Source organism: Amphiura filiformis, chromosome 17 (genome assembly GCF_039555335.1).
Source record: "Amphiura filiformis chromosome 17, Afil_fr2py, whole genome shotgun sequence".
NCBI lineage: Eukaryota > Metazoa > Echinodermata > Ophiuroidea > Amphilepidida > Amphiuridae > Amphiura > Amphiura filiformis.
Genome location: NC_092644.1, coordinates 25,469,017 through 25,491,464, shown reverse-complemented (window position 1 = coordinate 25,491,464; position 22,448 = coordinate 25,469,017). Strand labels below are relative to the sequence as shown.

At 35.5% G+C, this 22,448-nt stretch overlaps 1 protein-coding gene across 1 annotated transcript in view; it reads left to right on the top strand.

The window, feature by feature from the left end:
- Positions 1–22,448, top strand: part of LOC140137539 (stomatin-like) — a 248,197-nt gene that overhangs the window by 174,606 nt on the left and 51,143 nt on the right. The window contains exons 2-3 of the mRNA XM_072159252.1: positions 10,352–10,458; positions 11,680–11,752. Coding sequence (XP_072015353.1) covers positions 10,352–10,458; positions 11,680–11,752 — 180 coding nt within the window. The remainder of the gene's footprint in view (positions 1–10,351; positions 10,459–11,679; positions 11,753–22,448) is intronic.

Sequence of the window (22,448 nt, the reverse complement as noted above, 5' to 3'; positions counted from 1 at the left end):
TCACTCTATTAAGCTAAAAATTGCACATAATGGTGTATATTTTTGTTTAAAACAAATATTTTGAAAAAATGAAAAACCTTCCCTAGACTTTGATGTACTCTAAACGATAGTGCAAAAAGTTAACCTTTTGCTTGCATATTTTTTGAGTTATCTTGTCACAAAAATCGTGCAATACACAAGTGAACTCTGAGAAATCGACGTTTTAGTAAAAAAATATGCACAAAACGTCCTTATATTTTAAAATGGTAAGGCTTTCACGCTTGTAAAAGCTGTATCTGGTGCATGGTCTAAATATGCATCTTTTTGCACCAATGAATCTATAATGTCTGCTTTCAGTGCGCCAAAATTCAAAATAATTAAAAAATCTAAGTGGCATTTTGACTGCAAAGTTTTGTTTTGTTTACATCACATTTGCTGGGTTAACAACATACCGAATGCGCCTTGACTGCGTTTGACATACGCGCAGAGCTGCACCACGTCACGCGGCGCGAATCGCGCGCGTAATCACAATATTTCGCATTCGCGCATTTCTGACTCATTATTTCCCGCCAATTTACTAGGCTGTCTTTGAGCCATGTGACTTTTAAGAGTTGAAAAGAGTGAAGCAAATCAAGCAAAAATACGAGTAAATATTAGCAAGTTGTATTTTATCAGTTTCAAGTGAAAGAATACATCTTAGTGTTGATAAATATCAAGAAATCTCAAATTCGGGCGTGGACGAATGTGTCTTCCATTACTCTGGCCTTAATAAACACTTGAACACTTAAATAGCTGAGGTTTGTGCAGTGAAAGTATCGGGTGTTAATTTATAAACACTAAAACATGTAAAAATATGAAGATGTTTATGTTTTTAACACAATATATAATATTAAAAGTGTGTTTTTTAACATTAACACTACAGCATACGAAAAATGCTTAATAATGCATGTTTTTGGCCCTTATTTCCCAAAATTGACCAAATATTTAAATTGAACTTTTATTGCCAGTTAGAACTAACTAAAGGATTAGGATTAAGCTATGTTTCATTTGGAAAAACAGGATAATTTTTTTTTAATCCAAAAAAATTAGTACTGTCTTTTTCTGGAATAAGGAGTAGTCACAAAACTTACACATTGAAAACATCCAATCGCATGTTATTATTAAGGTAGATGCCGTCTTGAACGACGTGGTTATCAAACCTTTATAACATGATACCCCAGCTCAGGGTATCGCTCCAAAAGCCCAGGTTCCGATTTCTATAAAAAACAAGTCAACGCATATGTATAACAGTGCCTTTTATGCGCACCATGACGTAGTTGCCATGCAGTGTATAGTGTTCATTTGACAATAACGTGATACGTTTAATTACCATGCCACCATTAATGCTCTGCATGCTAGCCATAGGCTTCAACATAAGAAGTCCCAAGTTTTGAGATATTTTCTCAAAATATCAAGAGCTATCTCAAGAACCACTGAACCAATACTAGGCTTGTTTGTACTCATTTTAATGCATTTTTCATGCTGATTCCAAATATGGTCATGAAAATTCACATTTCTAAAATTTTTGCCTTAAAAAAAATTGAAACTTGTCGTCTGCAGTCGACACCCACGTGAAGAGAGTTAATAACGATACCAATCAATCAGGAAAGGAATCGGATATGGGATCGGAGTGAAACAATTGTTGCATCCATTTCAGGTGCATTAATTTTATCATCGAAATCATATGGTTTAATATGCGTCAATTTTTATCATAAAGGGTATTCAGGATGCTGAAGATATGCAAAATATATTTTTTAATCAGATCAGGAAATGTGAGAATTAGGGGAGTTTATGTCATTACAAAGCTTTTTAGTAATAAAAGTGGTTTTGTATTATTGAATGGGTTTACTATTTATTGAAGGTATGTCTTGATTTAATGAAATAAAGGTAGATATAATGAAATAAATATTACTTATTTATTGAATGCAACAGTTATTGTGACCTTATCAAAAAGGTTAATCATTGGCATGGTTGTTGACATAGATGTTTTAATAAGTGCATTTGTTCGTAATTATATTTTAATTAGTGAATCAGATTGGTTTCAGAGTTAATCAAATCAATATGTTATGAAATAAAGTTGGAATTGTAAAAGTTGATAGTTAAGTTAGCATTCGAATACTTAAGTTATAGCAGTAAAACAAGATCCTTTTGTATATGATATGAAAGACTTAAATGAGCAAGCAAACCAGCTTGATTCTTGTAAAACATGACAATAATAATGGCAGCCGCTGCTAGTTTTTCCTGTGTAAGAAAGCTTATAAATCAACTGGAATTGGTCAATAGCGATGCAGTTTTTGCTTTCTTTCAGAGCCAATTTCATATCTGCATGCCATGGCTCTCTACTAGAGGAAACTAATGTTCACCCTTTCCTATGCAATGGGCTATTACATTAAGTCCACCTTCCCCTGTGGAAGATTTTGGAAATATTTTCCACAGAGGAAAAATGTAATTAGCATGTTAACCAACTATATTTAAAACACATGCTCCCTATCATGCCTATATGTGGAAGATTCAGGTTGAATCTTTCTTAAAGGGTGTATGAAATAGAGCTGCCTGTGTGTTCATTCCATTTGAAATTCATGCTCACCCTGTGGAAGATGTTTTAAAAATCTTCCTCAGGCGAGTGTGGACTTTGATCGGAATAGCCGTAGCAACCCCACTATCACGTTCCTGGGGTCATGATTGACTATTTCACCCTTCACAGATATGGTGGCTAGGTTTAATAGCCAGATGAGAGACAGGGTAAAATATATGCGTAACCTGATTGCTCCTGGCTCGCTTATTATTCTCAAGGTCTTTAATAGATGGAGGTGAGATAGATGACAAAAATGGATGGAGGGGATGCAATCTTAGTGCATTATGTGAGGCTTATATATACTGCGCCAATAAAATATCCTTACACTTGGAAAAATAATCACAATTTCAAAACTGGACAATATTGGGTCAAATTTGTTTTTTTAATAGATGCACTATCTAATCCTGCAAATTATGACACCACATTGAATCCAATGTGACCTCAAGAAGTAAAGTTACAAGCAATTGAATAGACGAAGGTCCAGTTTTAAAAGTGACAAACTGGCCTATACAAGGCGCAAAAAGATTCAACAAGCGAAACAAAGAGACAACACAGTTTCTTCAATGAAGCGTTATTTAAAGCAGTTTTATTTCAGTTTTACTTCTCTGTACGTTTCATAACTTTCATTTTATTTGTCAGTTCTTTTGTTTCAGTTTTCTTTTGTTCCTTTTGTTTTAAATTAAAGCCAAACGCATAAATTAGCCATTCACCACTATCAAAAGAGATGTCTAGTCTGTGAAGTTTTGAATAGGCCAGTTTGTCACTTTCAAAACTGGACCTTCGTCTAATCAAATGCTTGTAACTTTGCTTCTTGAAGTCGCATTGGATTCAATGTGATGTCATAATGTGCAGGATTAGCTAGTGCATCTATTAAAAAACAAATTTAACCCAATATTGTTCAGTTTGGGAATTGTGAATTTTTTCCAAGTGTAAGGATATTTTATTGGCGCAGTATATAACTCAAGCCTCAAAATAACTTTGCCAACTTGTGTAGCCAATTTGCACCCCTACTTTTGAAGTGCAAGGTTGTTTAAAAACAAGCAAGATGGAGAACTTTGTTCTGCATATTTTTATACCACATCCGACATTATGCAACTTTATTTTCCCAAGATAATTATACCAATTTGAATAAAAAAAGATAACATTTCAAAAGTGAACATTTCAAAAGTGAACATTTCAAAAGTGACAAAATTTACATAGACATTTCTCTTGAAACATACTAATTACGAGCGCGACAAGTGAGCGTTGCTCTGTCATGCTATAATGAACCCGCTGGAATAGCCGGTAGGAATCACCCTGAAGGAGGAAATAGCACAAATTTGTCACTTGTGAAATGCTCTCTTTTCCTATTCCATACTTGGGGAAATAAAGTTGCATCATGCCAAATGAGGTATCAAATTATGCAGAACAAGAGTATCCATCAAATGATTACTTTATGTGCTGCTTTAAATTTGGTTAAGTGTATTCAAGATATTGCTTTTGTTTAAAGGAGTATTTCATGATCCTAGTATCCTCTTTTTATGACATTTTTCAGTAGATATCCACGAAAAAAGCTTATTTCCAAAATTTCAGTTGATTCCGATCTTGCATTTGTGAGTTATGCATGATTATGTGTATTACACTGCTCCATAGACAATGTGTTGTAATTTCGTTCTGGTATACCAGAACGAAATTCAAATTTCACGATATCTTTGCTAAACTAATTAGTCTGTAAGAAATTTTTTGTACATGTACATTATGTAGCCAGAGGTTTCCAGTGATATAAAAATCTCAACTTTTTTTGAAAAAAGTGGGGGGATGAGACTGAGGATCACGAAATGCCCTTTTAAGTGTTCAGATACTTTTTGTGCGTAGTAATAGTATAGACGCAGCACCAGACAGAGCAGTAAGTGCTATCTGGTGTCACAGATGAAGTCTCACAGCAGGTTCAGGTTATTTCATACTCACTTAAGAAAACAGATTTTCAGAAGGTGAATTAACAAAGATGTCTCCTGAAGATTGCTTGATGTACATCTTGTTTTGCTACTAGTATTAGGATATTCCAGATGAAATCCATACACCCCCTATGGAAGGCATGACTTTAATCATTGGCAGAGGGAGTGTGAATTTTAAATGGGGTTACTGGAATGGGTGACTCCATTTGATATGTATACTCCAGTCTACCTACATGTATACCTCCATGTCTTCCATAGGGGGTGTATGGATTTTGACTGGAATAGCCAATTGCTAGATGTGCATCTTATTTTGCTATATAATTGCACCTGCCCCATGTTAAGGGTAAGGGACAGTTGCTTCAATACTTGTGTGTCCCAGATTGATGGACACTTATTTTGAAAATCAGGGAAAAGGTATTTACTTAGAGAATAAACAATAGGAATTTTTGTTTTTACTATCCTCTACCGTGTGATAGATGACAGGCAGGTCCAATATTTTGATTAGTGGATGCCGGCGCAGCCAGTATCCACCACAAGTAAATATTGGATCTGGATGTCGTCTATCACATAGAGAGGATAGTAAAAACAAAAATTACTATCGTTTATTCTTATTCTTAGTCAATTTAAAAATATTCATTTTAATAAATGCTATCTTTTATAGCAATAAATCAATTAAATAGGCCCTACTATGTTCAGAAGATAGTTAAGGTATATACATATCAGCAGGTAGCAAATGCAATTTATGCTATATTCAATAGATGGAGATTAATTATTTATGCTATCTTCAGTAGATAGCAACAATTCCTTACATTTCAAAATAGTTGCAAAAGTAATTAATTTATACTATCTACAGTAGATGAATATTATCTTATGTTATATAACCCATACAAAGATTCTTATTATTTGATTGGTCAATCACTATTGCTTATTCTTGCTATTTATAGAAAAAGACTATTGCACTCGGCGTCCATGCAATAGTCCTTTTCTATTGCACTCACGCGCACCCCATGGCGCACCGAGACTACCACAACTCGCCAATTATAGGTATGGGTGTCGCTTCTAATATAAATACAGTTTGTAATATTTTTTAAATCTATTTTGTTTTCTGGTGATTTATAAAATAAATGGAAGAAAAAGAATTTTTATATGAGTTATATAAAACAAATATTGAATGCTTTTATTCGTTCAATGGAAAGAATATTTTCATGAGGTGAAATATGAACTGCTCCATTCAGCTCGGCAAAGCCTTGTTGAATGGAACAGTCCATATTTCACCTCATGAAAATATTCTTACCATTGTACTCATAAACATTCAATATTTGTATACTATCTTCAAGAGATAGCAATAAGTGCTATCTTCTAGAGATAGCAACAAATGATATCTTCTAGAGAAAGCAATAAATCAATTAAATGTTATCTTCAGTAGATAGCAACAATTCCTTACATATCCGTGGGTAGCAAATACAATTCATGCTATATTCACTAGATGGAGATTAATTTATGCTATCTACAGTAGATAGCAATATATCAATTTAAATGCTATCTTCAGTAGATAGCAATAATTGTATCAGTCGTATTATGCTTTGTAGCTTATGGGAAACAAATCTGATTTGTTTTCCTTTCATATCTTTATACGATGAATTCAAGATAAATCTGATTTACTGATTTATAGATTTTATAGCTGTTTAAGAGACTCTATTCCATAGTATCATAGTTTTTAACATAAGTATATACCATGCAGGTATTATATGCTATTTTTTTTTTGTTACACTGTTTTATTATGGAAACACCTCCGTGTAATGAAATCACTTTATAGGATCACTTTGTCTTCAATCAGGATTGCCAATTCCATGATTTTGTAGCCCAATTGGGCAACTTTGATGATTTCCCCTGCAACTTTTGACAATTTCCTGTCCCATAGAATTCAATGGTTAAGAACAAATCGTGTGGCTTTTCAACATTGGCTCGCGCAATTTTCGGTAGTTTCCAATCTCATAAAAACCAATGATTAAGAAAAAAAATTGAGGGACTTTTTGATTATTTGACCCACCATTGTGGCTGAAATTTATTAACAACCCTGTCTTCAATGTCCATTTAACTCAGCGGCACCAGTGAAGAGTGAGCCACCTGTCCCCCTAGGCTCTTGTCACAATTTGAACAGAAAAATATTGACCACCGTCCATAGAAAAGTTCAAAATTCAAAGTGTATGGTAAAGAAACAAGGAGTGCAGTTGGCCTCTCGTGAAGTGGATACATGCATTCAATGAAACGGACATTACATAGGGTACATTTTCAACTGTGATGTGTAAGGTATAATAGTGTTATTAGTTAGTACAGCTGGTTTTCGCTTGGAACGTGGCTGAATATAATGAAAATATATAGGTTAATTAATATGGAATTTAGTATGCTTGTATGGTCACAACTGATTACAGTACAAACTCGTTCTATCTGATTCATAAATGGGCTATACCATTTGAAATCCATACAGCCCTTATGGAACACATGGCATTAATCTCCCACACAGGGGGTGTAGGTTTCAAATGGAGTCGCCCATTCAGGTAACTCCGTTTGAAATTCACTTTCCTTGTGTGGAAGATTAAGGTCATATGTCTTCCATAGGGGTGTTTGGATTTTAACTGGAATTGCCCAGTTTTGTGAGGTAATGCAGTGGATTTTGGCAGTGCACATTTGGGATAGGGTTAAAAATAATACATGATGGGTACTAAAGATCAATATTTAGTCAGGAACATGTACCACACTATCTCTTCTCTCTTCTCTCAACTTTTTGAGAATTAAATAGTTTTAAATTGACAGAGAAATTCTTTGCCTCAAATATGAAGAGTTGGGACTTAGAGCAACAATACCAAGATGGTGGATTTACCATAGCTTTACATATGGGGCAATTTTGCATCTGTAGTCTTTGGGTATAAATTTCTTTGGAAAGAATAAATCTTCAAATCCGTATGTACCTTGAAATTCTTCCAAACAAAGCTATTCTTTACATGCACTGTCCTAATACTACGTACATTTAAACTCATCCAAATTCATTCATTGTTTACTTAGATTATACCGGTATATGGTAACAAGACCTCAATATTGGATTTGATAGCTTTTTGTAACATTTTCAGATGCTAGAACTCCACCTGATGTGACATCCTCATCAGCACAGAGAAAGATTAAATGCTTTGCCTGCGGGCCATAGACTTCAACATAAAAATTCCAAGTTTTTCAATATTTTCTCAAAATATCAAGAGCTATCTCAAGAACCACTTAACCAATACTTTAATATTTTAATGCATTTTTTATGCTGTATCCAAATATGGTCATGGAAATGCTCAATTCTGAAATATTTGAATTTTAAAATAAAATTTAAAACATGTCGTCTGCAGTCATCACCCATGATTTTTTGGAGCGGGTTAATCATCTGATGTCATTCATAAATTCATGAAGCATGCCAGCCACTATTCTAGGTTAAGCTCTTGACATCTATCTTTGATCCACTATATACACATAGGATGAGAATAAGGATCCTGGGTTTGCAACTTTGGAGCAATAGGTTATATCCCATTTGAAATCTACCATACCCATGTAAAAGATCTTCTGCAGAGGGAGTATGTTTTTCAAATAGAATTGGCTGGTGTTAATTATTTTGAAACCTATACAATATATATGTGGCTTTACCTATATCTTCCACAACTGAAGTGTTTCAAATGGAAGTCATACCCAATTGTCTATGCTGCAAAGATAGGGTTTAGGATTAATCACTTTTCTAAACATATTCTTGACTTCACTTTGTAAACATTACATGTTTAAATACTAAACATGTTTAGAGTATTGATGGGTAATGTTTAGTCATTGAATATTGATGATGTTTAGGAATTTGATACGCAGTATTTAGTTTCTAAACATATTTACAAAGTAAAAGCAAGAATTTGTTCAATGGCTAAACATGGCAGTGTATTCTATTTTAAACCCATACTCCCTCTGTGGAAGACATTAGCTGTCTTTCCACAGGGGGAGTGTGGATTTCAAACGGAATATCCAATGTATATTTCAGAGATGATATACTTGAATAATATCAACAATTTAATAGTGCAAGAAGCCTTATCTGGAATAGCTGCCCTCTCGATATTTGACAATTTCTGCATTCTATTTTGCACACATGACACCTGGCAGCTATTCTGTTATAAGAGGGCTCCTGCAAGAAGGCCCTATCTGGTATAGCTGCCTTCTCGATATTTGACACTTTCTGCATTCTATATTATACACTTGACACCTGGCAGCTACTCTCTTACAACTTGTAGTAAGTGCAAGAAGACCCTATCTGGAATAGCTGCCCTATAGACATTTATCTATATCAGCATTCTATATTGTACACAACTGATACATGGCAGCTGATGGTGCCTCCTTGAACTAAACCATTATCTCTTCTCAATTGCAAATGAAGGGCGATCTCCATTAGGGAGTCCGTGGTGCGTTTATTTTGATATTTGGCTCATGAATGAACATGGTAAAGTAAACAATGAATGAATTTTTAGCGGGTTCGCCGTTGGACAAGTTTAGAACTGTCAAGCTGTCGTCAGGAGTAGCTCTGACTTCTTCAGGACAAAGTACCTAAGAATGAGACATGTAGACCGCCCCTTGTCTACTGATGACTCTGAAAAGAGTCGCTCACTGAAGACTGCCCCTTGTCAACAGAGAACAAGCAGATCTCGCCTATCTGCTAATATAAAGGTTTTGGTGGTTTCTGAAAAGAGCCGCTCACTGAAGACTGCCCCTTGTCTACAGAGAACTAGCAGATCTCGCCTATCTGCTAATATAAAGGTTTTGCACATCATTGGACTTGCCTTTATTTTAAATGCTACAATTTTTCTGTATTTTTGTATATGTTGCAATGCTAAATAAAAACTAAACTAAACTAAACTACAAAGAAATTGTCCTGTATTAAATTGAAAATGGTATGATACAAAAGTCCTCAATCGTGACATATATGTACAATTTGTCAGTGTGTACGTGCATACAGTAAGCCAAAGAATTAAGGTACCAGTTGTGTTTACCCCTGTATTATCCTAAATAAAGACAAATATGTCAAAATTATAACAAACAGCCAATACATGTACTCATTACGTCTGGTTTAAGATCTTATTTGTTGAAATTGGTTGAGAATTAAAGAAACGGTGATCTAAAACCTAATGAAGAAACAAAATCAGAAGTTGCACTTTTGTGTTCTAATCAATGAAAACACAACGCTAGTTTTAACGTGTTAATCAATGGAAGCACAGCGCTAGTTCTCTTGTCAGCGAACATGTTGTATACAAATCAATAGGGCATGCGATGTAGCAAACTGCAACTTTTAAATTGGAATCGTCTTTGGGTTTTTGGATCATTGTGTCTTTATTTCTTCAACAATTTCAACAAATGAGGTCTTAAATTCAAGCTAAAAGATGCAGCTATTAACTTCTGGTCCAATTATGATATATCTGTCTTTGTTTAGGATATACAGGGGGGAAACATAACTGGTACCTTAAATTTTTGGCTTACTGTAGTTTCTTTCCTGTATGCTTATGAAGCTTATGCTACTTTCAGTTCACTAACACATTACAACACTTACTGTCAATCCCTAAGTCCTAACTTCCAAGTCATTGGTTTATTTCAGGCCCGTACAAAATCAGCACCCCCCCCCCCAAATAAAATCCTGCGTACGGGCCTGGTTTATTTTATTAAAAGTGAAAGAACTGTAAGGACTGGACTTTGAAGAAGTAGGGGATACCTCATTTTGTATATTCCATCATTAATAGATTCCTTCTGTTTTATTTTGTTCCAGCCGGGGAGCCAGACGGAGGGATAGGTCCATGTGGCTGGATTCTTACTGGCATCTCATGGTTATTGGTTCTGTGTACATTCCCCCTATCACTGTGTGTCTGTATTAAGGTAAGTAAATGGAGAGGAAGGGAGGGGGAGGGAAGGAGGGGGAGGGAAGGAGGGGAAGGAGCCAGATAGAGGGATATGTCCATGTGGCTGGATTCTTACTGGCATCTCATGGTTATTGGTTCTGTGTACATTCCCCCTATCACTGTGTGTCTGTATTAAGGTAAGTAAATGGAGAGGAAGGGAGGGGAGGGAAGGAGGGCAAGGAGCCAGATAGAGGATAGGTCCATTTTGCTGGATTCTTTCTGGCATCTCATGGTTATTGGTTCTGTGTACATTCCCCCTATCACTGTGTGTCTGTATTAAGGTAAGTAAATTGAGTGGAAAGGAGGGGGGAGGGAAGGAGGGGCAAGGAGCCAGATAGAGGGATAGGTCCATTTTGCTGGATTCTTACTGGCATCTCATGGTTATTGGTTCTGTGTACATTCCCCCTATCACTGTGTGTCTGTATTAAGGTAAGTAAATGGAGAGGAAGGGAGGGGGAGGGAAGGAGGGGGAAGGAGCCAGATAGAGGGATAGGTCCATGTGGTTGGATTCTTACTGGCATCTCATGGTTATTGGTTCTGTGTACATTCCCCCTATCACTGTGTGTCTGTATTAAGGTAAGTAAATGGAGAGGAAGGGGTGGGGAAGGAAGGGGGGGGAAGAAGCCAGATGGAGGGAAAGGTCAATGTGGCTGGATTCTTACATGGCATCTCATGGTTATTGGTAACTTAGATTCCAAATAGCCAAATGGTCAACCTAAATTGGCCTGAAATTTTTCTTATAATGGCAGTGCATGCCCTCGATTCTGATAGATACATTTGACAGGTATGCAAACTTCATAAAACCCAATATTGTGAAGTTGAATTTGGGTAATGTTTAAGCAAAATGTTAAAGAATGTGAGAAAACATCCCATTTCAAAGCATCCATCCCCAAAATGCATTTTTTGCCATCTAACTTGGTATTTTGCAGTGACTTTAAAGCAGGTTTATCAGATGGCCTACAAATAAGTAGTTCCTCATCATATTTTCATGCATCCCCCAGGCGTAGTGTATAAACCCCCAAGGCTTGATTGTTCATCAAATTAAAATATTCAGCACTATCAATATTGAACAATTTTCAATAATGTTAATAGCACCGATGAAGTTCTGGCTTTTTTTTAGTGCTTCAGAATTTAATGAGTTTGTTGACTTAGTTTCCCAGCGTAATATCTGATAATTATTTCTGTGTTTTTATTTTAGGTGGTGCAAGAATATGAACGTGCTGTAATATTCAGACTTGGTAGATTACTGCCTGGAGGTGCTAAAGGACCAGGTGAGTTGAACAAGAATATTTAGATATGTAGAGTTTAGATGCACCATGTGATATACCAAAAGGGGACCATGTGTACTATATTTTTGTATTAATTTTGTTATTTTATGTAATGAGATACATTTGCAATCATTAATGGGTATCATCATGATCATAGGATAAAAGTAGATTAATAGCCTGCAGTATAAAACCATGTCAATTAAAAAAGAAATATACACACAGCCATATTAAAAATAACGCTAAAAATTACAATACAAACATAAATCAGTTGTACTTTTTCCTGGCCCCTGGGCACAACAACATGATTGGTTTCTCTGGCCAAAAGTCTTACACCCCCCTACCACTAACTGTTACCTAAGTTGTTTCAAGATTTCTTGCTTCAAGTTGCTTGAATTACTTATGCGCAAAAAGCAAGCAGTGTATGGCTCACACACCGCCTAATCAACTTCCCTATTTTTAAGTGTTAAAACAGGGGGGACCAGCCAAGATTTACTGAATTTTGACGTCGTCATTGGTTTAACACGTCAAACACTTAAAATGTCTCAAATAATTCCAAAAGTGTATATATGTTATCAAGCACTATTTTATCAGTCTAAATACGTTGAGGTTCGACAGTGAACCTCATTGTAAGTATAGTTTTTTTTAAATATTTTGTATGAATAACGCACGATATGTTATGATATATACTGAAAATTTCCCCCATGTAAGCCTATACGTGGTGTAACGGTTAGTATCTTGGCCTGCCATGCAAGTGATCTGAGTTCAATTCCCACTCCCGGCAATGATAATTTTTTTATTCACATTCATTTTGAATCCAAAATTATTTTTTTTCATGTGAAAATGTATACATTGCACTGGGAAATATATTTTGCGCATTTTTTTCTGTAATGGGCCAATAGAGCAGGCAGTGTTGCCGTCATATTATCTGTTTTGTTTACACTAATGGCTGTTGCCGCATTAAATGACTGTCGGCCACCATCGTCTGTGTTAAAAGATACAGAAGAATTCATCATTTTCTTGTGACTAAAACTTTATGAGGCTTTCAAATATTATTTGGTGAAAAGTTTATAATATATTCTAGCTTATAACAAAAAAGTTTTTAGTAGTTCAGATGCTAAATTTTTCACAGTACTGCATCATAAACTAAATAAAGCCTGCCAATCTTTGATATAGCACACAACAGTGATGTTATTTTGAACCACAAAATGTGCCTCAAATTTCAGTATTTTAAAGACTTTTTTATGCTTGGATGTAAATGAGGAATCTATCCACCCACAATACAGCTATCACAAAAAATGGGCACATCAGCCTTCATTCCAAACCTGTTCCCCATTTAGATGTGGTTCTGTTAATGAAAGTGTACGTACTGTTGTTATTTTTTCAACCATATGGGTCATTTGCAGTAGACAACATTATTTGGGTCTCTTATCTACAGTAGATAACATAATTTATCTAGGCCTGTTTAGCACAAGAAGGGATTTCCTGTGAGTCACTTTTTGTGCTTTGTAACGTAGATAGCATTTATACTTGGGTCTGTCATGTCGGTAATTCGAGAAAAATAGCATTCTGCTGGTTTGTCATCTATTAAAGGTCCGTAACCGATCGACAGCATCATCCCCGATTTTTTCATTGTTGATGAGGTTTTGGTATCACATAATAGATACTATTTTTCTCATTACTATCCTGAAATTTGACGCCCAAGTCGATGTATTTCCGGAGAAATCATGAATCACAGCGGTTTTTACAGGTATACCAGTTTGTAAACAATGGTAAATACTTTGGAATTCTGGGAGGGAATTATGAACGAAATATCAGTCACCGCAAGACGGTGCGCCGTACATAGTTATGAAAACGGCAATTAAGCGTGTTGTGCTAAATAGCTCAATTGACTAGCGCGTTTGTTTTTTACCCGAGAGGTACTCGGTTCAAAACCCGGTCTCGGAAGGGTTTTTTTCCTCTCCATTTTAACCAAACTTTTTTATATTCATTTGAAATGTACATATTGCAAGGGGAAATATATTTTGTTTCTTTTTTTTTTTTTTTGGTACGAAAAAAAACCATTTTCCGTTCAATACGGGCCGGGCATTGTACAGCATGTCAGCATTCGTCATTGCCTGCCCAGAATACAATTCACGATACCAAGGTATTGGATTGCAAATTTGGCTATTTATTCACATTTACGCTGAAAATGCTCTCGCTTTTTTCACAAAGCAGCATAAAGGAGGCGATATTTGATATTATTATGTAATTTTAAAGACAATCCATATCCAAAACCAATAGGGTTACCCCCCTTTAAAGCATTACATCTTTTCTAGTATTATTTACCTGAATGGGTGACTCCATTTGAAATCTACACCCCCTGTGTGTGAGATTAAGGTCATGTCTTCTATAGGGGTTATGGATTTCATCTGAATAGCTCCTTTAAGGAACCATTGACAAAGTGTTCCAATATTGTGTTTTGTCACATTGAGGATTGTATCAAAATAATCTACCAAATTTTTGAGATAAATTACACTAGCGGTTTTATTATTATTAGAAGCAAAAACATGTTCAATGGGCTATTCCAGAAAATAAGTGCACACCCCCTATAGAGGAGTAACTTTTCAATCAAAGAAATGTCCGGATTTCCAAGTCTACTTTCTGAAAACGACTGGAATTCCAGTTGCCAATGTCACTTGATAAAGCTTGGAAATCCAATTAAAATGAAGGAAAAATTACGGAAATGTCCAAAATGAGCTCTCAAATTCAGGATTTCTGATTTTGAACTGTATTTTTGCCGGAATTTTTTGCCTTTGGGCACTTTAAAAGTCTCGATTTCCAACAGTCACGACTGGACAAAAGTCCGAACCGAACTCCTCTATAGGGGTGTGCATCTATTTTCTGAATAGCCCAATAGGAGATGAGGCTATCACTTATTTGTTCACAACATCTAAATGGAACATATTTCAGGCCTAAAATTTCACGGGCATACTTTCTTTTGATGCAAAAATCTTCATTTAAGAGGAAAAAGTGTTATGATGAGGCTGTCGATCTGGTCATGCACTAGTAAGAGCTGTATTATTTTTTCTAATCTATTCATCTATATCAAAATGACAAAAAGTAAAATTGTTCACATGTTCTCGGTTTCATACATGCAGGTACGTGTCACATATTATCACATGCAGCACAATAGCTGAATATTTACATATAATAGCTCGTGACCATTGACTGCGAGTGATTTCATTTGAGCCCCTGTCAGCTCTGACATACTCAATGATTTATTACATGTCAGGCTTCCAATTCATGCTCTGAATGCTAGCTATAAAGCTTCAACATAAAAAGTCCAAGTTTTGAGATATTTTCTCAAAATATTAAGAGCTATCTCAAGAACAACTGAACCAATACTAGGCTTGTTTGTACTCATTTTAATGCATTTTTCATTCTGATTCCAAATATGGTCATGAAAATGTGCAATTCTGAAATTTTAGAATTTTTGACATTTGTTTGAAACTTGTCGTCTGCAGTCGACACCCGCATGGAGAGTGTTAAATTGTGATTAAGATATTACAATGGTGTTCTGTTCTGTATGTGCAAAATATTACAGCTTATATTAGAAAAATACATCCAATTACTTATTATTTTCTATCACCTTTACATGTTAGTATTATAATTTGGTTGGAGCAGAACTTAAATGAAGAATTCAGTTTTCTCAGGTCAAATCTGTCATATGTGACACAATATGTGACCAGATCTGGTCCATTCAGGCTTAAAGTCAGCAATAATGGAACTGAGATATAGGCAAAAAGTGAGGAGAAAAACAATAAAAAAACATAAGAAAATGGACATGTATAAAGTATTCAAGAGACCTGGGGATTCAACATTAGTAATTGTATGTATTGAACAAGTTAAAAATGGTAGTAACTCAATTTTCAAAATTTCCAAATTTTGGCCTAAGTGGATCCGATATGATGAACTTGAAACTGAATTTTGATTTTCCATGCAAAGACTCATTTGCTTGATAGCATCACATATGGGCTACATATGGAAATCTCGACAATTTATCATTTTTTCAGAATTCCTTTACAAATTAAGCCTACTGTTAACCGTCAAAGGCGTATTATTTTCTACAAGGTCTTACGCATACGCTTGATGTCGCACACACATATGCGATGGTTAACACATAAAAGGAACCTTGCAACATATTCATTAGTTATTACCATTTATGATTGTGGCTTACTGACATTGAAGTCTCTAAGTCCCTGGTATACTTAATTGCAAAGTTGTGATTGATTTATGTATCCATTTTTTTAATGTTTTTTTTTTATATTGTTTTCTGCTCCTTATTGTTGCCTGTATCCCAAATTAATTATTGCTGACTTTCGTCTGCATATGATCCAATCATGTCACATATTATCTCTTTAAACTCCAATAGGTCCCAGTCAGAGGATGATTTAAGCACTTCCCACCACGCCACTGTGTTGACAGCACAGCTGTGTGAGTGAACATGACACCACTGCTCGCACATTGCATTGACGGGCATGGCTAAATTTGAATTTGGACTGATATATTTACAATAAAAACGCATTCAAAATGCTAGTCGATTTCACATTTTATGTTACCTACAGAAGGTGTGAATTATCCTTTATGCATACATCACTTTTGTTCTGAAATCGACCAAGTAATAATGACACACGCACGCACAATTCTTAAACAACATCTTTTGCACAGAATTCAATGGGATTTGAAAATAAAGTGGCAGTTGAAACTCTAGTGATAACACGTTTGCAGTGCATGACGGGGCTTCCTTAAATCATCCTCTGGGTCCCAGTGTAGAGCTCACATCATCATGACAGTCCAATTGTGAAAACTGAATAAATAATGCCCCTGGAGGCAAAATATTTGTGACCCATCACATTTGAAACTGGACAGTTATCATCAAAAATGCAATTTTAGATTTTCTAAACTGAGTGAGAGAACTGCTTTTATGTTTCAAAATAAGTCACTTATTGATGTAAGGTGTAGAATTTAGTCTTCTCCACAGCCAGTTTGGTTATGCTCCCTCCAAACAAACAGTCTGCCAATGGCAACTTGTAATGCCGTTTCTGATTGGCTAAGAAAGGCAACCTGCGCCGACCAAGTTCTGCCGGGTGTATGTACGACAATGTGAATGCAACTATTGTATCCTTTACAACTCTACCCTAAAACCAATTAATAATAATCCCATACTATAATCAGCTTTTAATCAGGTGGGCCTCATAACCTAATTACATCATAGATTTATATAGAATGGCGTACACACAGCTGGGCACAGCACATCCGAGAATTGCACTTTGCGGCACACATTTATGTGAATTTATTTGACTTTATTGACCGCAGGTTTATTGATAGGTGGAGTAACAAAAAGCAATTAATTCTTGCTCATTATGAGCTGATCATAGTATAACCCTAATCCTTACCCAGTGTTCGAAATATGCCTCAAAAAGTTACAGGCCAGCCGGGCTTGACCTTAAAAAGTTACCGGCCAGCCGGGCCGGCAACTAGATGCCAGTCAGAAAAGTTACCGGCCAGGCCAAAAAGTTACAGGCCAATGGCCGGCTGACCGGCCCTATTTCGAACGCTGTCCTTACCTTATCCTTTAAGCCCTAATCCTATAACCAGGCCTTTAAATGATAATCCTAGCCCTGATAATTCCTTAAGCTTCCTTACTTTACTTTAACCCTAGACCCTAAACCCTAAATCCACAACCAATAACAGTCAACTTTGGACAGGGTAGGTGGGACAAAGGCCAAAATGGTTTAATTTGCCCTAAAAATTTAAATAAGAAATATGAAGTTGATCAAGTCCATTTAATTGTTAACCTTAAAGTGAAATGTGCTATTCCAGTTGATGTGTACATGATCTTAATCTCCCACACATGAGGGTGTAGATTTCAAATGGAGTAAAGCAGTATACAGACTTTTTTATTATGCGTATAATATTGTATGTGTAATATATATGCGTTATTTAATCTATTGTTATTCTATTTCAGTACTGTTTAAGTTCTAACGAATGTTTGATGACGTAAAATCGATAATATATTTCTCCTAGATATTGTATGTAACATATTACCGATTTTTCGTCATCAAACATTCGTTAGAACTTAAACATTACTGGAAATAGAATGGCAATAGATTAAATAACGTAGATATTGTACATACAATATTGTACGTACAATACTCGGAGTCTGAAGCGCGCTTTACCTATTCAGGTCATACTCCCTGTATTATAGCTCTGTATGTGAGATTAAGGGAACTGGAATAACCTAACGTGATGTACCATGCATTATATGTATTTACACATTGACATTGGGATGCATTAAGGGTAGACAAGGTATTGTTAGTCGAAGCAACCTAAAAATCGATTTTCATTATCTAGATCAATATATTATTGAAAATTAACACCTTGATATTTTGTAAAAGTTCATTCTACAAATCGTATACTTTGCAAACTTGCTTACTTTATTGTTGTTTATGAGTTATGTACGTTTTACAAAAGTGTTGTTGTTTCAGCCCTCTTTACAACATAACTCAAGAACCGCAGCACCTATAAAAGTATATCTGTAATATTTTAATTCTTCTACACGCTCGCTATGAATTGAGCAATGCAGTTTTTGCCAAAGCTCACTACCATTCGTAAGATGCTGTGAACTACCAAATCACAACAGTTTAAAATAATTAATAACCTTAACACATTAGCAATGGACATTTTGCTCCTAACAATGACCAAGAAAAAATGCTTGGTTTCCATGACAACCCTTTTCTGGTAGGTTCAGTTGGGTGGGATTTAATATCATTTTGTACTTGAAAATACATTTGCAAAGCAATACTTATTTAATTTTATTTCATTTGGAAAAGCATTGTCACCATTCATTTCATTTAATTTTTAATACATCATGAAGCATTTCAGAATCCTTAATTGAAGGTAGCCATTGATACATCAGACCTACACTTTGAGATTTAAATTTTATAAAATTAATGATGTTAGATGAGATTTTAATTATAAGCTCTTATTTACAACTGGACTCCATCTCAAGCCGTTACAGTGCCTCTGATTGGTTAATGACATGATATAATAAACTGAGTAATCAAAATAGCGCTTTGAGATCTCTTAGCGCTTTTAAGCTTTCCCACCTTCAGCCATTGGCCATTCTTACCTTATCTCTGATTGGCTCAATATATGATATATGCCTCTTTGTAACCAATCAAAATACTTCTTAGAAGCTCTTAGTCTGATAATTTAGCTGTTGGTACCCACATGGATAACACCCATTAATCTGTTAAGTCATTCAATGCAAAATGTTTCTCGTTTGTCTTAGGACCTAACATTTTGTAAACATGAATCCATGATAATAAAACATAATTTCTCACCGGCTTTGGTGATCGATATTATGAATCCATTAAGTTACTAAAAATAAGATATATAAAGCATAATCCATTTTGTGTTGATAGAAAGACATTTTGATTTCTACATCAGTAAGTATATTGCACCCAGTTGCCAAGCCCCCAATTTGTTAGCCCAATTGGGTGACTTGAAAATTTTCCCATCAGCTTTTGACCACTTCTTGTCTCCTAGAAGCCGATGGTTAAAAACAAATTGGGCTACTTTTCAACGTTTGGCTCTGTGACTTTCATTTGTATCCTCTCCCACAGAAACCAATGGTTAAAAGAAAAATTGGGAACTTGTCAATGATTTGACTGTGATTCAAGCCAAGAGTGTTTAGCAACCGTGGTCTAATCCAAAAGTAGCTTACCCATGCAGTTGGCCAAGGCCATTGTTGCTTTGCCTGCCTGATCATGCTGATATTAATATCGCAAGACAAAATATGAATTCCATTTATTCCCCATCTAAATTAACATCAGTTTTAAGAACCACTGAACCAATACTAGTTATGTTTGTACTCATTTTAATGCCATTTTCATGAAGATTCTAAATATCAGCGGTAAATTCAAAATTCTGAAACTTGTGTAAAAAAATTGTGAATTTTTTATATTTTGAATGTATATGATAACTACGCGAGAAGGTTAAATTTAAAAGAGCTTAAAAGGTCACCAGTCTCATCATCACCAAACCAGCACAAGATAAGTCCTCGTTCAACTTGTTTGTCTAGTACACGAAATGAAAACAAAATCCTTGCATATCAAATATCAACTAAATATTTTATAATTTTTGCTTATCATTATTGTTGACTCAGTATATAATTTGTGATGTGATCAAGCAAAATCAGTCAGAAGCCAGAAATACGGATTTTGAGATACAGCCAAATGAAGGAAGTATTTCCTTTTGTTTCCTACTGTTTTGGAAACTTTTTAACTGTTCACATCTTTTGAACCGGTTGGCCAAATTCAATGGGGTTTTCTGCAAAATGCACCATAGCTTTGCAAATGCTTATCAGTAACAAAGGAATTTCTATGTAGGGGCGTGGCGTAACTAGGGGGCAAGGGAGGCAATGTGCCCCTGGCGCCACATTCAGGGGGGCGCCGAAATGACAATGGATAAAAAACAATCAATTCAGCGCTCTCCAAGCGGTGAAAGTTAAAATTTTCACGCGCTTCAAGAGCATTTCAGCACAAATAGTCATTTGAAAGATCATTTTAAGACCGAAATTCAGCTTTATTGTAATCAATTTTTGTGCGCTCCGCACGCAATTGTTTCAAAAATGGGTGCGGGAGGGGGAGGTGCCATTATACATCCTTGCCCTGGGCGCCACAACCCCTAGCTACGGCACTGCCTCTATAGAAGGCATGACCTTAATCTTCCACACAGGATTAAGGTCATGTCTTCTACAGGGAATGTATGGATTTTAACTGGAATAGGGCATTGTGATTATGTGGATTTTCTATAACCTACTTTATTAGGGCTTGCTGATACATTTTGCTTAAAAATGAATTAAGGGTAGATACTGTATTGTTGGTCTAAATCAATATATTATTAAAAAATAACACTTTGATGTTTTGCAAAAGTTCATTCTACAAATCAAATATTTTGCTTAATTTATTGTTGTTAATGAGTTATGTACATTTTACAAAAGTGTTGGTGTTTCAGCCCTCTTTACAACATAACTCAAGAACCACAGGACCTACAAAAGTATTTCTGTGATATTTGAATTCTTCTACGCTCATAAGGAAATGAGCAATGCAATTTTGCCAAAGCTCACTACCATTCGCAAGATGTTGTGAACTACCAAATCGCAACACTTTAAAATAGTGTATTACCTTAAGTAAAATAATCATTGAATTGATTTAAAGTGCTTGCATACCTTATATCTGACAAAATTGGCCTTGAGCATGAAAAAGCTATTATAATTAACTCATCTTATTCATTTTACATTCCATTAACCATGGCATTTTACATAATAGCGGTCAATTATGACATAACATGATTGATATACAGGGTGATCTATCGTGTACAATTTAGCTATCTTATTCATTCGTTATACCTAGTGTCCCAAAAAAGGTTAAATGTAGAAAATGAGGCATAATTTGCGATATAACAAAATAATATCAATTTTTCAGATATTATTTATTCATCCAACTTGTAATTGCTGTTTTAACTCTGTATCTTAAAAGCAACTCTTGACACCCTTAGTGTCACTCTTGACACACTTGATGTCACTCTTGACACCCTAGGTGTCAAGTGTCAAGAGTGATGATTCATCAAAATATCACATAACAATAGTTGAACACAAGCACCCAAAAAGGTCCCAAAGTTGCCCATTTGCAATCGTAGTGAGGAAACAATTTAGGTTCTCTATGCTTTCTTATAGTCTAAAAAGTCCAACACTTTGAGGGGGGGTTCACTTCTTTTCAAAACCTGCCCCCCCCCCTCAAATAAATCCTGGTAACACCCCTAATTGTTGCCCTACAGTCAACATATTGATCAAGACAGCTCTGGAACATTTAAAAAGCATTCAATTCACTGATGACTTATTTGGTTCACAAAAGAGGAAAAACAACCTGTCATTGCACATCAGATGTTCACCAGCAAATAACAAGTACTGATTTATGGGACAAAAGTAGAAAAACAAGATTGCTTGCGGCTATGTTTAAATGCAGAGTATACAAAATATAGTCAATTTACTTTAAATACAGCAGACTCCGAGATTTCGATTAAATACCCTTTTCAGCTGGACTGATTTGTTGACATTATCGGTGTGTGTTTATAATGAGCACATTGGTCTTATGAGCAATGAGTCTGTGTTTATTTTTGCTATCTTTGGTAGATAGCAACATCTGAATACAAGAAAGACAGTGTGATTTTGATTTCAGGAGTCATGGCATGTGGTGGGGAATATTGAGGGTAGTTGGTCTCTTGGAGGGAGGAGGGTATTAATCACCTGGATTAATCACTTTAATCTTGTGAGCAATTTTCACTATCTTTGGTAGATACCAATTTCTGAATATAAGAAAGACAATGAGATTTTGATTTTGGGAGTCATGGTATTGTGAAGGGTGAGGGTATAAGGCTAGTTGGTGCAATGAGTGCATGTTTATTTTTGCTATCTTTGGTAGATAGCATTTTTTTTAAACACAAGAAAGATGTTGTGATAGGGTGGTGGTCATGGTGTATGTGTGCGTGGGGGTACTGACTACTGAGGCTAATTAGCTCCAGGGGAAGGGTGCATTAATCATCTGCTTTTGTTCATGGCTAATATTTAAGAGTAAATTGTTCTTGGTCAGATACC